This window comes from Paramormyrops kingsleyae, chromosome 16 (genome assembly GCF_048594095.1).
Source record: "Paramormyrops kingsleyae isolate MSU_618 chromosome 16, PKINGS_0.4, whole genome shotgun sequence".
Classification (NCBI taxonomy): Eukaryota; Metazoa; Chordata; class Actinopteri; order Osteoglossiformes; family Mormyridae; genus Paramormyrops; species Paramormyrops kingsleyae.
The window spans coordinates 24,869,473-24,885,672 of NC_132812.1; the positions used below are offsets into that span (position 1 = coordinate 24,869,473).

Below are 16,200 nucleotides of genomic sequence, written 5' to 3' on the forward strand. Positions count from 1 at the left end.
AATCCAATATCCCTATATTGCATCTATTTAAACTGATGAAAACTGAACGCAATATTTAACAAATCGGACATCTAAATGTGTCGCCGGGTTACGATAAACCTATAAGGCAAAAATATCGTAAAAAGAAAATGCATTTTAATACAACACCTAACAAACATTAGCTATAGCCTTGCCTAGCTAGCCTACCTTACAAACATGCTTTGAACACTTACATTATATAGCGGGTAAAATAACACAAGGCCAATTTTATAAAAATGTCTCATTTGATTTATTGAATAATGTACTGAAAGTGAAACCATTTACCCATCGTAAAGTCAAAATATCGTAAGATGGACCATCGTACCATGGTTGGTGACTATAGTGTTGATCCAAGTACTAGAAAAGTATGATCAGATTGAATACTTAAAATGACAAACTCATTTTTTCTTTAAATCAGCGAAATCATTAGCATTGGTTCTTGCTAAAGTGACCACTAGTTTGCTGTAAACGTAAACAGCATTTTTTACTGGATTTTATTGCATGTTTCCCCTTATCTGATTTAAAAACACTGCACCAAATGAACACACAAAAAACACTTGGCCACAGATGAGATGACTATGGACCATTATCAGGGGCGGATTAACGCACAGGCTAGATATGGCTTAAGCCTAGGGGCCCCACGTGTGCCTGCCTGCAAGGGGGCCCCCATTGGCGCGGAGGGGGGCGGGGTTGGGGGGCCCACAGACTACTGTAGCCTAGGGGCCTCTGTGCACCTTAATCCGCCCCTGACCATTATGCATCCAATAGGGAGTGTCTTTGATGCAACAAATATTGCAGGTACGCTGTAGTGGTCGACTTCGTTTGGGAATGTTATTCTTTTTGTCACAATCTAAAAATTTGACCACTTCTGTGAAACGAACATTGGTAGACTGCTTTACGCGTTAAAATGGTGGCTCCCAACGTCCACTTCTTTATTTGCATATTCAAAACAAAAACTTTATTGCTCCGACACATTCCTTCCGGCAGTTGCAAACCAAAACTAACCGGAGAAGCACTTTCATGTAATATGCTACATAAATTTCAACTTATGGCAGGTTTAAAACATATTCCAACCATTTAAACAAAAACCACACCATTCTGCATTAATGGCGCTTACATACGCATTTCATTCGCAGTGCATTGTGTGCACTTCACCTCAGATACTGAGGTGGTCTCTGTTTTAAGCTCCAGCACCAGTTTCAAAATTAAGCACTACTGCAAACCAGTATTAAGGGGTAATACCATCGCCGACTGTTAGACGTTCCCGAGACTGGATGTGTACGCTGCATTTCCCTTTATCAGTAGGGATATCATGACTGCCTAATCCCTACCATTATTGAAATCAATCCTACACCCTGAAGTGCCTGATGAGCAAGGACTCCTATTCAGTATGACCACTTGCATGTTACGAAGGTGATGTCACACCAGGCTGTGGTGCTTGAGATCCACACTGAAAGGAGGCTGCTGTCAGCCACCCCAGACCAGAGGGACTGAATGAGGGTGGGAATCGGCATTCACTTCTGACTAGCCTTGTCTGTTGGTACCAGGCCCTGATCCCCATACAGAGAGTACCTTCCCTGATATGGCTTCCTTGGTGAAGGAAACACCATAATATGCAACCACACTAATACCTTCCATCTAAGGGGAAGACTTCCCCCCAGGGTCCCATTCCAGACATGAAATCCACAGGCAGAAAGCAGTGTGATGTGGCTGGAGAATTCTAGGCAGTCCAGAAGTGTACTTGGGAGCCAAGACAGACAACTGCACCATTTCAAATACTACTAGTGCTTTATTCAGTCACAAGACTGTTCCCTTGGTCTCCAGCACAGCTGCCACAGAGGGAAGCAGCACAGAACAAAGCAGGCAAGTTAATTGGCTCCTTCCATCCTGGTACCATGCACAGCTTGGCACATTAGGGCAGTAGGTACCTATACCTTCAGCATATACTGTACAGCTGTCCAGGCTGACTACCCATGGGAGGACCCTGTTGGATAGCAATGGGACCCAGAACACCTGTGCCTTGAGCACCTGCAGGGGCAAGAAGGGTGCCTCAGTCACACCGACACAAGCCACCAAAGCATCTTCTGGGCCAAGCCAAGCATACCTGCTACACCTGCAAGCCCACAGCTGGTGTCACAGCAGCCACACACCTGGTCATTCCCATCCACAGACATGCACCTGCAATGGGGAATAGCAATTGTTTAGCAGCTCAACTCATCCAGCATCATAATGCTGCAGCCACTGACCTGTTAGCAGCAAGAGAGAAGGAACAAGCCTTGTGTTGGGAATCCACAGGAACAGAAGCCACTGTTGCTCTCAGGCTGCAAGTAATGAACATCTAGGGGACAACAAAAGCATGCTAGCTGCCAGTTCATTTAAGCATGGAAATCCTGCATGAGTGCCTGTACTCACTGAGCTCCTGCCATCTTGAAGCTGCAGCTTGTCATCCTGCTCTCTGGGCAGGAACTGGGAGCAGGATCCTGTCACCTTGGCATCAGCCAGGCACCTGAAGGCCAGGCATGTCAAGCAGCATTGCCCAAGTGGCCTCATACACAACCATACAATGTTACTCACCCAGAGTTCTGCACAAAGGCATAGCTAGGGACAGAGGACACATCAGGGACCAAGGTGGCCACACAGCTGTCCACAAAGACACGCAGGGGCTGACTGTTGCCCACAAGGACAGAGGCTTCAATGTTCAGGACATTTCCCAGGAAGTACACATTGGAGGCCCTCATTCTGCCATGCATCTGTACAGAGGGCACATGCACTTGAGGACAAGCCTACAGAGCAAAGCCTGATATGCTGCATGAATCCCTTGCCTACCATCCATCAGCCTCAGTGAGAAGCTCAGTTGTGCCTCAACAGCCATTGTGGCATAGTAGGGGATCCAGGTTGGCACCAGGGCATTGCTGCTCACATTCTGTTTCTACGAAGCAAGCATCCTTTTGGGTCAGTCACTAGAATTGCTCCTATGGCCAGGGAGCACCAAAGCTTATGGGGCATCCTCACCTCAAATAGTGACACTCACTGCCAACCATAGCACCATTGGTCCTCACGATGGGGAGGCCATTAATACCTCTGGGCATGTAGATCAATGCAAAGCTGTAGACCAGGGCATCAGCAGTCATCTGGAGAAGAGCAACATGATTAGCACTAGCATAGCCAACACAGCAACCATCAGAAGGAAGCCCTCATACCATCACTGTACTTCCACAGGCCTGCAGCACAGATTGAAACCTCACTGTGCCAGAAGCATCCTGTCCAATGGGTGCACAGCCACCAAAGGTGATGTCTGATGCATTGATTGGCTGACCATTACCAAGGAGGATTGGCTGCACAAGCACCACAACAGAATCCTCCCCACATACAACACTCACACTATCAGGGCTCACTTGCATTCCAGTCACAGATTTAACCAGAGAAGGAGCAACTTGCTTAGTCAGAATGAGCCTGCTCTGGAAGCCCGCCGACTGCGGAGCCCCTAGTCCGCTCTGGAAGCCCGCCGACTGCGGAGCCCCTAGCCCGCTCTGGAAGCCCACCGCCTGCGGAGCCCCTAGTCCACTCTGGAAGCCCGCTGACTGCGAAGCCCCTTGCTTAGCCAGATAGCCAGCTAGTAGCTGGGTAGTCTTCGCCGAAAACCCCATCTTCTGTTGAGCTTCACAGCTGCAACCTAGTAAAAGAAGCAGCACTAACACACCCCCATGCACTGCCATTGTCCTGAAGCTGGTAGCAAAGTACACCATACTGACTGTGCAGCTAGGAGACTGTTTTATATCATGCTGACATCATCTGCACCCCCCTGGCCTGTTCTGATTCGTCAGTATGGAATCCTCACCATGCAGCTTTAATCAGTCACTGCTTGGGCTCTAACGACTGAAATACATTTTAGTACCAACAGTTACTTTTCTACCAGCAGTGGCCTGTACTACGAAGCAGGGTTACTGGCTTATCGGGGTAACTTGTCAGATTTAAGGTATACAGTTTAAATGGACTTCATATCCGTTCACTTACATTTTGCCCAGAGTACCTTAAATCTGACAGTTACCCCGATAAGCCAGTAACCCCGCTTTGTAGTACAGGCCACTGTCATCAGTTTGTTGCACTCATGCTGTAATTCCCCAGAGCACATATACAGAGACATTTTAATGGTGTTGTTTGGTTTAAATCATTTTGACTTCCTGACAAGACAGCATGTGGCTAACATGTGGGACATATCGCCACACGATGCAAAATCTCCCCAAATTCATTATTTCAGGAGCGTGAAAAAACACTTTTTCTCAGAAACAACTTTGCACAACTCCAAACCTAAAACAACTCAATGAAACACCCTTTGCTCTCAGCAAGCAGTTTAATGTTTTAAATGGATTTACATGGATTGTTGTCACACATATGTGAGGCACATATGCCTGTGAACAATATACAAACTAATCTTCCATAATTATCAAAATTAACAATCATGTTAGTTAGCTTGCTATCAAGTTATGTTCTAGTTATCATGTTAAATTGGTAGAATTAGTGATATAAATCCCTATGAAGAATATGAATACAGTTGTTAACTAGCTTGAACCACAACAGTGGGTTTTAAGTTAAAAGAGGCATGGGTGGATGTTTAAACACCTGTGCTTGTGACTGTAAAATTTCCACCCCCTGAAAGAGCCTCTGTTATTGCCTAGAATGAGCTACCCATTTCATGTCCTTCCTTTAAATGATGCCCTTTTCCCAGTGGGTAAAGTGAATTGATATCAGCTCTATAATCAGCATGGTATAAAAGCTTCTGTGAAAGGAGCTGCTAATTGAAACGGACCTATAAACGCCAAAGCCAGCCAGCCCTGACCTGTAAAATCTATCTAATTACATAATTAACAACAAATTCACCGCTAAATCAATAAACCGTAAAGATGCTTTATGTTCTTGTGGCATTACGTCAAAATGACACAGCGGGAATAAACTAACAGCCAGTGAAGCCATCAAAGCCTCCACACTCAGATGGCTCAACTTAATGGCCAGCAAGAAATATCCAACACCTGTGCAGTTTGGGGCAACTTCACAGCGAAATGCCTATCAGCATTGTGTTGATCTTGCTTTGCAGCAGCTGACGCGGTTGAACGCGCCAGCTATTTTTTTTTATGCCATATGATCTACCCAGAGTACCTTTGTGATCGACCAGTAGATCGCCATTGACGCATTGGGAACCCCTGCAATACAGCATCAGTTCATCTTAGGAATAACAGAAACAGTCATTCTTGAGTCATTCTTCTTGCAGAACAGTGGGCACTCACTATGTGATGCTGGTGGAGGAAAACGTTTCATCATGTTTCGCTCCTCCAAAACACCTCAAAGTGGCTCAATAATTTTAAGACCTGGTGACTGTGCAGGCCATGGGAGATGATCAGCTTCACTTTCATGTTCATCAAACCACTCTTGTCACCGCTCTTGCTGTGTGCAGTGGTACATTATCATCCTGATACACGGCACCACCTTCAGGGTACAATGTTTGAACAGCTGGGTGAATATGGTCCTCCAGAATGGTTCAGTAGTCCTTGGCAGTGAGATGCCCATCTAGAACAAGTAGTGGGCCTAGGGAATGTCATGATATTGCAGGCCAAACCATCACCAATCCACCCCTGTGCTGCACTCTGGGGACCCAACAATCCAGGAGGTAAGCTTCTCCACACTGTTACTCTCCTGGATGTGGTAGAGACAGTGAAGGTGGACTCATCAGAGAACAATACATGTTTCACATTGTCTACAGCCCAAGATTGCACTGGCACCGTTGAAACCAATGTTTGGCATTGGCACGGGTGACCAGAGGCTTGGCAATAGTAGGTCGACCATGAATATTGACCCTGTGGAGTTCTCAACAAATAGTTTAGGTGGAAACAGGAGAGCTGAGGTGGGCATTTAATTCTGCAGTGACTTGGGCAGCTGTTGTATGTTTTTTGGATTCTGGTTAGTACCCAGACATCCCTTTCAGACAGCTTCCTCTTGCGTCCGCAGTTACCCCTTTTGGATGTGGTCCGTCCTTCATGGTGGTATACCGATATTACCCTGGATACTGCGGCTCTTGAGACACCACAGTGGCTTGCAGTCCTGGTCGCAGATGCACCAGTGAGACGTGCGCCAACAATTTGTTTTCTTTTGAACTCTGACACATCGCCCATTATGTTGTGTGGATTGCAATATTTGATGCACAGCTGTGCTTTTGCTCTGCCAATTCAACTTTCACCACCAGCTCACTTAATTACTTTGTGAGGTATTGATTAGCCAAACAGAGAGGTTTTGAAATGGCTAAGCTAGTACCCCTTGACAGACATGTTAACTGTTTTCAGTTTGGTTCAATTTCTTTTTATATATTTCCTTTATGTCTGAAATTAAAAAGTAACTGAAGGGGCATAGTTTATATTATTTGGCAGATAGTTACATACTATACACACTGATTTTTTGTACCTGATGCAGGTAAACTTTGGATTGTCATAACAGTGAAGAGAATTATGGAAACAGGATGGATGAATACGGTGTGGTACTGTCCTCTACTGGCCACATTTTGAATTAACGAAGAAGATGAACTTTTCTTAGAATTACTTTGTTCTTAAGCTTTGCTGCTCGTGTTGCATCTCTAAAAGCTTAAATTCATTACATTTTGAATTCACCTCTTATGCCTTGACACCTACCATGGATGGAAGTCGTTATTTACTTAGAAAATTATCACAATTTCCTCTAACATTATTATGATTTTAAATATTTTGATGGGTAACATGTACAATTTAGCTTTCTTCCAGTTTTTAATTATTTATATATGGCTGGGTCAAGCTTCTTGGTGATTGGTTTGCTAATTCACACCAAATAAAAATTCAAATTTGCTGATATAGCTCTTAAAGATAGCATCATCTTTAGAGAAGGACGTTATTCGAAGGATAAAGGTGGTTAGCTAACAAGTACTATTCTAGTTGGAAACAAAGACCTACTAACAAATAAATCCAATAATCTTAGTTAATCATTTAGAGAGATGGCCTGTGATTGCACCTTAGAGTAAGAAGCACCTTCAGTAAAACAAACAGATCAGGTAGGATGAATTGTTTTATTTGTTTGGCAATAGCATATGGCTGTAACAAACCTTTTACAATGGGAATTGCAAGAGAACTCTAACACATTCATGTTTCTTTAATGCTGCAGAATTTGAAGACAAAATGGGCTACAAAAAAACAAAAAAAACAAATATGTTCCCTATGAGTCCTGCTGAATAGTTTAATGTTATGTTGTTATTCTGGTTTCTTGAAGACTTCACAAACCTTTGGCTTCATTAACAGTGGTCGCCTAATATTCTTCACCTTCTTCCTCCTCAAAAGAGTCAATGCCCACCTCTTCGTAGTCTTTCTCCAGGGCAGCCATGTCTTCACGAGCCTCAGAGAACTCTCCTTCTTCCATCCCCTCTCCCACATACCAGTGGACGAAGGCACGCTTGGCATACATCAGGTCAAACTTGTGGTCCAGGCGGGCCCAGGCCTCAGCAATGGCAGTGGTGTTGCTCAGCATGCACACAGCCCTCTGAACCTTGGCTAGGTCTCCCCCGGGCACCACAGTAGGTGGCTGGTAGTTGATACCAACTTTGAAGCCAGTAGGACACCAGTCCACAAACTGGATACTCCTCTTGGTCTTGATAGCAGCAATCGCAACATTGACATCTTTGGGCACCACATCTCCACGGTACAGCAGGCAGCAGGCCATGTACTTGCCGTGGCGGGGGTCACACTTCACCATCTGATTGGCTGGCTCAAAGCAGGCATTGGTGATCTCAGCCACTGACAGCTGCTCATGGTAAGCCTTCTCAGCAGAGATCACTGGGGCGTAGGTGGCCAAGGGGAAGTGGATACGAGGGTAGGGCACCAAGTTGGTCTGGAACTCAGTCAGGTCCACATTCAGGGCTCCGTCAAAGCGCAGGGAGGCGGTGATGGAGGAAACAATCTGACTGATAAGCCTGTTGAGGTTGGTGTAGGACGGACGCTCGATGTCCAAGTTCCTGCGGCAGATGTCGTAGATGGCCTCGTTGTCCACCATGAAGGCGCAATCGGAGTGCTCCAGGGTGGTGTGTGTGGTCAGGATGGAATTGTAAGGCTCCACCACAGCAGTGGACACCTGGGGTGCTGGGTAAATTGCAAACTCCAGCTTGGACTTTTTTCCAAAGTCCACAGAGAGACGTTCCATCAGCAGGGAGGTGAACCCGGAGCCGGTACCACCACCGAAGCTGTGGAACACCAGGAAACCTTGAAGCCCAGTGCACTGGTCAGCCTTAGGACAAACAGAGGACGTCTTAGTTAGAAAAGCACATGTGTGAAATTCCACTAATTGCTTAAAACATTACACACTGGGACCATCCATACAAGTATCTTCTCATTTGAATGAATGAATGAATGAATCTTTATTGTCATCATACGAAGTACGATGAAATTGGATGCAGTCCCTTCAGCACAAATTCGGCATAAATAAGTGTTTAAATACAGAAATAAAATTCAGCACAATAACACAATAAAATTACACTAAAATTTATACTGTACATAGACTTAAAGTGCAGCACAACACTACCTTCATTTAGCATAGTATGTGTTAACAATGACTAGACAGAATTCAGAATGCGTATAGCCGTAGGGTAAAAGCTATTTTTGAATTATGAATTTTGAATTTAATTTAATAACAGATGTATGGGTCAGCAGGCTAAGCCTCTGGGCCTGTGATCACAAGGTCACTGGTTCCAGCATCCTCAATAAAATAGTCACATGTCTGTGGGCCCCTGAGCGAGGCCCCTAACCCACTGCTCCCGCAGGCTGGCCTTCACTGTGGCCCCCCGAGTGTGGTCTCATCTGTGTGTGTCTCATGGAGAGCGGGGGGGGAGGGGCGGTGAAATAAGGATTTCCCCATAGGGATCAATGAAGTATCATTCTATTATTTAAAATAGAAGAAGATACAGGACATAGATCACTCCTTCTAATTATGTTGTTCTGATTGGTAATAATAGGGTCATGTTTCCGGTAGTGTGATTAGGCAGAGGCAGCGTTTTCATACCAGTTTACGGATTCTGTCCAGGACGGAATCAATGATCTCCTTGCCAATGGTGTAGTGCCCACGGGCATAGTTGTTGGCAGCGTCCTCCTTGCCTGAAATGAGCTGCTCCGGGTGGAAGAGTTGCCTGTAGTTGCCTGTGCGCACCTCATCTGAAAGCGCAGTAATTATATTTAATGGCACAATTTAAAACTTTTTTGAAATGGATTGTTAAAGAGCCAGCTCTGGTCAAAAAATTCCTTGATTTACACTGAGTTGCTGATGGGAAAAAAATAACACTGAAAAGATGTGAAATATGGTCACTGTTATTTATTGGTGTCCTAAATTCTCAGCTTGTTACTTTAACAATCAATGACAATTTTGATTGGGTAATTGTCAGCCAATCAGAGTTGAGACACTGAATATTTATAAATCTCTGTTATGCCCAGAGAGTCCTGGCCACATGATTCCCAGAGGAATTTAAGAAGGAAACAAGGCTTTTCTCGTAGACTTACCAATGACAGTGGGCTCCAGGTCAACAAATATGGCCCGGGGCACATATTTCCCGGCACCGGTCTCACTAAAGAATGTGGTGAAGGAGTCATCATGGACCCCGGCTGGCTTTTGGCTGGGCATCTGGCCATCGGGCTGAATCCCGTGCTCCAGACAGTACAATTCCCAGCAGGTATTGCCCATCTGGACGCCTGCTTGGCCAACATGGACAGAAATACACTCACGCTGTGAAGAGAGAGAGACATAAAATTACTACTATTATAAATAATAATAATAACAATAATATTCATCATCGTTATCATCATTACCATAATCCTCCAGTGCTAAGGGGAATAAACAGGGGAATTTTACTTCTTTTGCAAATGCCATGATGTGCTACAGTAATATGCATTTTAATCAAGAGGAGTTATAACATTTGCATCTAACTGAAGTTCTGCTTTCTCCCCAGAAGATGGCAGCACTAGTCAACAGTAGAGGTGAGCGACGCTAGAACTGACCAATTCAGACGAAAACACAGGGGTGAAACAACACGTGGTGTGGGGGTCAACAGTGAGCGGGTAAGATGACAGGGCAGAGAGAAATGCAGCCGTCAATGAGTTTAAAGACGTGACACATGAACCGGTGTTTTAGTCAGTAGCTGAATGACACAACCTGCTTAAGTTAAATTGTTTTTGTTTTTTATTTTCGGTGTAAAGACTAAGGACCTTTTATATATAAATGAAAATAAACAAAAGAGCTTGACTCTAAAATACACCCACAGAGCTTAACCTGAGACAATTACACACTGCCCCTCTTTGAATTGTTTTCTTTATATTTTATCTCCAGTAATCTATGATGTAACTTTACTTGCAATGTGCCTTACTGCCCTTGACTGGAGTAAGCGACAGGTAACAAAAAGAAAAATTCCATGAGGGGGCCTCAACAAGTTTTTTGGGAGGTGTGTGCTTTGACACACCCTAACGGAATATTTCAGGCACGAGGAGATAAGTTTGAAAAGGAAAGATAGCAAACAAACCTTCGGTCTGCTCCCGCATTCAAAAGTCTGACTCCTATACAGGTTAGGGCTGTTTAAGACACTGCCGACCAGGTCATCGACATACCTAAAAAAAATCCTGTTGCCGTTTTGATGATCCTTGGAAGCTTAAAATTACATGGGTTACATATGGTGTGAATGAGCAGTGAAATCTCAGACAGACTCCCCCACACCTGTTTTCTTGCAATGCCCTGATGAGTTGGAGTGGCGGGGGGGGGGGGGGGGGGGGTGGATCTCCTGCTGTAACCTGTGCTGGAAATAGCCCCCCCATCACGTGGGAATTGCTCCAGTTCAGCCTACGTGGGTGACTGTGACCCAAAATCTTGCATATGTGTCCCTAAGTAGGGGTGTTTTTTTTGTTAATCCCTCCCTCACGGGAACGAGGGCTCTATTTTTACAGATAGCACTCAGCCTGAATGGAACACGGGATCAGGGGGAGCAGAGGGTGCCTGAAATTTCCTAATTTTGGCCTGATGACCAGGTCAGCAGACCACTATTCCAGGTATTCCTGGGCTCCTCTAATCTGAACGAATTAAACACGCTATGTTCTCTGAATCTGTAGTGAATTCATGCTACGGGTAAAACCATTTCTTACATCCAGGGGCAAAAAGAAAAAAAAAAAAAACTGAGGAACTGCAAGCTGCAAAATGATCCGCGAAAAGGGGGGAGGGGTGGCTGGAATTTGCTTTATATAGTATGGTGTCAAATACTAAGTAATTATTAACAGAGATAGGAGTTAAACGGTTATATTGACATGAGCTCCCTGTAAGTTCTAGAGTTCGTTTCGGCGGAAATAGAGCTCAGACTACGGGTAGTTTCCCATTCGAACTTAATATAGGGACACTGCGGTAACCGTAGTCTTAAAGCTCCGTAAGAAGTCACTAGGATAACATCAGCTTGAAACTCACAACCCACATACTTTAAGAAAACATCTCCTTTACATTCACATTTAATGCCCGGCTTTTTTATACACTGAAAAAATAATTCCCTACCATGTTTTTTCGTTCGGTATTTTATTTAGCGATCGACAAGTTGAATAGCCTATACGCCTGCAGTACATCGTGTTGAGCTCTAGCGATTATTAAAGCTTCCGGTCACCAAATGCAAAGTCACTTTGCCTTTGCCCTCTTCCATGCATTTTCAAACAACGCACAGACCCGCTATTCTGGGTCAGGAAAGCTGTAAATATGAGGAGAAAAAAAAAACAACTTGGTACGTCCAAACGGTGCGCTAGAATATGGGGTACAACTTATAAGGATAACAATCAAGTAATGCTGCATTGCACCGAATCACAGCCAAGGAGAATTAAATAAAACCGACAGGACCAAAATAGATCAAACAATGCACTGCACTGTTTCGTGTGTACGTTTTATCTTTAAATTCAATGTTTTAACAGAAATAACAAATGATCAAAATAATGTGTAGACTGTATCGGGTGTAGACTATATCAGTTGCAAAGTGAGATATTCTGATTATTCTGAAAGGATCGTTCCGAATCTCAGAAAATGCGCACATAAAACCTTAGTCATCTGTGGAAATAATGTTATACGCCGATGTGTAACGTGACTATAAATAATGTTTTTATCGTAGAAAATATAACTCACCATTTTAGTCTGTATTGGTCAGTATCGCTGGACAAAAAAAAATAATGTAAGAATCTAACTCCTCACGGGGTGCCTTCAATGTGGTTTCCGTGAGTGAAGTCGCACCAGGTTTTGACAGCTGTCACGTTATATACCAAGTGCTGGGCTCACGGAAGAGGAGGGGCGCTGGAGCCGCTCCTACTCAAATCATACGCAGCTGGTTACGAAAAAGCGCTCCTTTCAGTAGCGGCTGTAGATCGAGGTGTTTCTGTGTGCTGCACATGAAAATAGAAGTGCAACTGAGTAAAAATTCAGTCTTACAGTTTTAACATAAGTCTGCAATGATATTATACATATATGCTTTAGCTAATCTAAGGTATTCAATTGTGTCATTAGTCAAACTTATTTATCGTCTGGGTTTATTTAGAGAACTCGCATATGAAGACTGCAACCCCGTCATTACTGATTTACTAGTTTTTATGTGGTGGGAGCCAAATGAGAGTCATATTTAATGCATTTTAACTGCGTAAAACCATTAAGTTGTTGTGGAGCGTTAGTGCTACGAAAAGTGACTCCGGGATCTCAAGCTTTCACTCTGGACGCGATGACGTCAGTAAGCTGCAAATTCTTTAGGTGCAACTCCTAACTTCCTAAGCAGTTTTAAATCGATTTATTTTCAGCATTTAAATGATGGTATTGCTACTTCGTAGGTAGTTCTGGAAGATTGGCTTATTATTCCTTCTCTCTCTCTCTCTCTCTCTCTCTCTGGGGAGACTTTCGAAGTTATCTTTGTGTGTTTGTATATTGATTTCTGTCGGTATTTATTCATTGGATCTTGCGGAGTTTGTCCTTTGCTTGTCATAATCATGCGAGTCACTAGATACTTAAAGAAAACTGAATAACCCAGAGCTGGGTCAGCGTCAATACCCCCTTCTTTCCCAACACTAAATATATGAAGGATTGGTGGTTAATTATTTACATGCAGGGATTGTTCAGGAATTGTTTGTTTGTGGTGAAAGCGAATTAAATAGAACCAAACCCAAAGTTAGAAAGCAAGACAACAACCCGGCATCCCTGATTATCCCTCTGATTACTGAAGGCCTTTTTGATCCTGAAACAGATCCTCTATAAAGCAGCAGCTCGTGCGCTGTGACTTTGCCTGCAGCGAGCTTTATGCACGTAATGGAAAAGGACTTCTCCCGTTTCAAGAGCAGCGTAAAGCATTAAACTAGTTTTTAGTCTTAAACAGAAAGCAGTGTAACAATATACAATACCCGAGGTTAAAGAGTGTGACGCCCATAGATCTTGTGATTTGACCGGTTCTAAACAATTTTAGGTCGTCTGAACATTTTACAGGACTCTGAATAGGGTGTGTACGGAAAGGAATCTCTTCAGTCTGTCCAGTCTAGCAGTCACACGTAGTGTTGCCAACTTCTTCCAAAGAGAAGTAGCTGACTCACCCTAAAAAACAAGTTGCTAAATCACGGATAATACTAATTTGTTTCATCATTACGTCGGTGTAATTATTGCATATTAGAACGTGTTATATGAATAAGACAATAATGTTTATATTATTTTCAAGATATCCAAAATCTATGGTTTGACTTGCAATATAACCCGTCCTTTTATGACTAAACTTTGGAATGTGTCGAGCTAGTGAGACAAGCAGTGTTGAAAAAATAGTGCTGTATGTAGGCTAAGTACAGCAAATAAATTTATATTTATCAAGAGTGCAGGGAACCTAGGTAAGACGAGGCAGTGGTTTAGAAAACACACGTGATGGAAAACAGCAGATGGCCGTCGTTTTACTGTCGGTAAATACAGAAAAAAGCATTCAAACGTAAAGCCGAAGCAGTGCGTGGGCGGGACAAACACTGGTGACCAGAGATTGGTCGTTGGGTTCAGTGACTCGCGCAAGCGCACCTCGTACCTGCGTCCAGGCGCCTTTCCCGCTGGTCTGCCTAGCGGCTGCAGGGTAATATCTGATATATGCTCAAAAGGCGTTACATATTTGTGGCTAGATTTTTAAAAAAATTACATTAAAAAAGTTACGTTAAAAAAGTAACATTTTTCGCGCACTTCCAAATTCCGTTTGTCTGTGAGCAGATTCAGTCACCTTTTTAGGACTAAACCGGGTTTCATCGTCTTTACAAGCAGTAAAAACTTCTTACATCTGCCCGAATGGTCCATTCTCACCTCTCACTGAAGTTGCTACTGCAAGCTCTTTACCGTTCATTTCTGTTTTGCGGTTTTTCAGTGGCTGTCGCGGTGATCAGCGTTCAGTTGGTGACGCCTCCAAAGATCCAACTGTAATGACGTATTGTCGACATTACAGAATGGTTTCATTGATTGTAAAGGCCAGTTGATGAAAAGTTTCACTAAGACCAACATTGTCAGTGCTTTTTAAAACCAAATCGACTGACAACTCAAACATGTGGAAGTAGTATGTATTATTCATTATTACTGTAACCGTATTTACTGTGCACATTATTTTTTTGGATTATTTTAATTAAGTGTATGTCACTGATTTATGTTATATTATTATTATTATTATTATGCTTTGCAGTAATTTTATTGAGGTTAATGTATATATATTTTACATTACAATGTTATGTTGAATGATCAGATTTAATATTATTTTATTTTATTTATAATCAGTTACAGCACTTTATTATTTCGGTTATATTTACATGTGTTATATTTAGGTTCAGTATGTTCCCTTGGTTATCCTTTTTATTAGTTCCTATCTGCCCTGGTACACAGGGGGACGGGTTTAGAGGGGAACGGTGAAGAGCGGCTGGGGAAAGAAGTTGGAAGGTGTTGTGCTGCCGTGTTGGTGATTATTAAACGTAATCGTTAGAGAAACTGTAGCCCGCTTACTACCCACAGCCCGAGAGGGAGACTGGCACACGCTACCCACTCATCAAGAAACCAGGGTTACATTACTATATATATTGAATTTAAAATTGCATAATTTTAAACCATCCCTTGTGATTTTTTTATTTTAAATGTTGCCATCTGGTGGCACAGAATGTAGTAAATTAAATAAACATAAAAAAATCATTGTTACCGAACGTTAATGAAATATGGGAAAACTGACTTTGGCACTTTACAATTTGATTACCAACTCTCTTATGCTGGTATGATGTCCATTCATCAGTTTCCTAACCCAGCAGAAGGTGGCAGAGAGAATTTCTGTGCTGCAGTCTGAATACAATGAACACTGATCGTTTTTAGTTTTATTTCACTTCGGCATTCTCGCCTGCTCATGACTCAGAATTACCGTAATAAAATAAATAAATGAACTAAAAAGGAAATTCAAATCATTCCGCTATGGTCAATGTACGTGAAAAAAACAACATTTGGTCTTCGCTCTTTGTATAACTATTTGAATGATTTGTTTATTTCAGGAAGCCCCACCCAATCGTGTCCATAAACAGCCCAGACAGAAGGTCCTGCTGTTGAAACTCACTGTTCTGTTCTATTATTACCACGTATTGCGTTTGTTATTATATTCCCTTCTGTTTTTGCAGGAAGAAAATGGTGTACTTCATCAACCTGCATTAACAAAGCCTTATTTAGAGACAAATATATTCAGGAAATGCAAAGTGATTTCGTGTTTAGCTTTAATGACCATCATCGGGAAGGCACCTTCAGGCTATATTTATTAGTTACAAATTTAATGCTTCATGACAGTATTTCCTGACTGATAGAGGCCAAAATAAACTTGTTGTCATGGACACAAGACTAACCACTTCCTCACAGAAAGCCCAACTTCATTAACAGCAGCTCAACGCAAACAGAAGTATGTTAGCAGTGCAGCATTTCGTTTACAGATTTGATGTTCTTTCTTCAGATGCTGGAGAAAAAAAAATACATTCTCACAAGAAAGATCTTTTCTCCTAGAAAGACCACACATCACATTTGAGTTTGGTGTTAGTCGTAGTTAATACGTAATATGTATGTCAGTATACTTGCCGTCAATTGAACAATAATTTAAAGGGGAAACGTGTAAAT

At 42.8% G+C, this 16,200-nt stretch overlaps 1 protein-coding gene across 1 annotated transcript; it reads right to left on the reverse strand.

Moving 5' to 3' along the window:
• Positions 1-7,080: 7,080 nt before the first annotated feature.
• LOC111852234 (tubulin alpha chain-like) lies at positions 7,081-12,358 on the reverse strand. The gene is made up of 4 exons (XM_023827889.2): positions 12,205-12,358; positions 9,570-9,792; positions 9,079-9,227; positions 7,081-8,307 (listed from the first exon to the last, which is right to left on the reverse strand). Exons 1-4 carry the CDS (start codon positions 12,205-12,207, stop codon positions 7,336-7,338), a joined length of 1,347 nt encoding a protein of 448 aa, XP_023683657.1. The 5' UTR covers positions 12,208-12,358; the 3' UTR covers positions 7,081-7,335.
• Positions 12,359-16,200: the final 3,842 nt, after the last annotated feature.

Coding starts and splice junctions, on each gene's coding strand:
- LOC111852234 (XM_023827889.2), bottom strand. Junction 9,228..9,569: donor CCTGGAGCCCACTGTCATTG/GTAAGTCTACGA, acceptor CTGCGCTTTCAG/ATGAGGTGCGCACAGGCAAC. Junction 8,308..9,078: donor TGGACAGAATCCGTAAACTG/GTATGAAAACGC, acceptor GTTTGTCCTAAG/GCTGACCAGTGCACTGGGCT.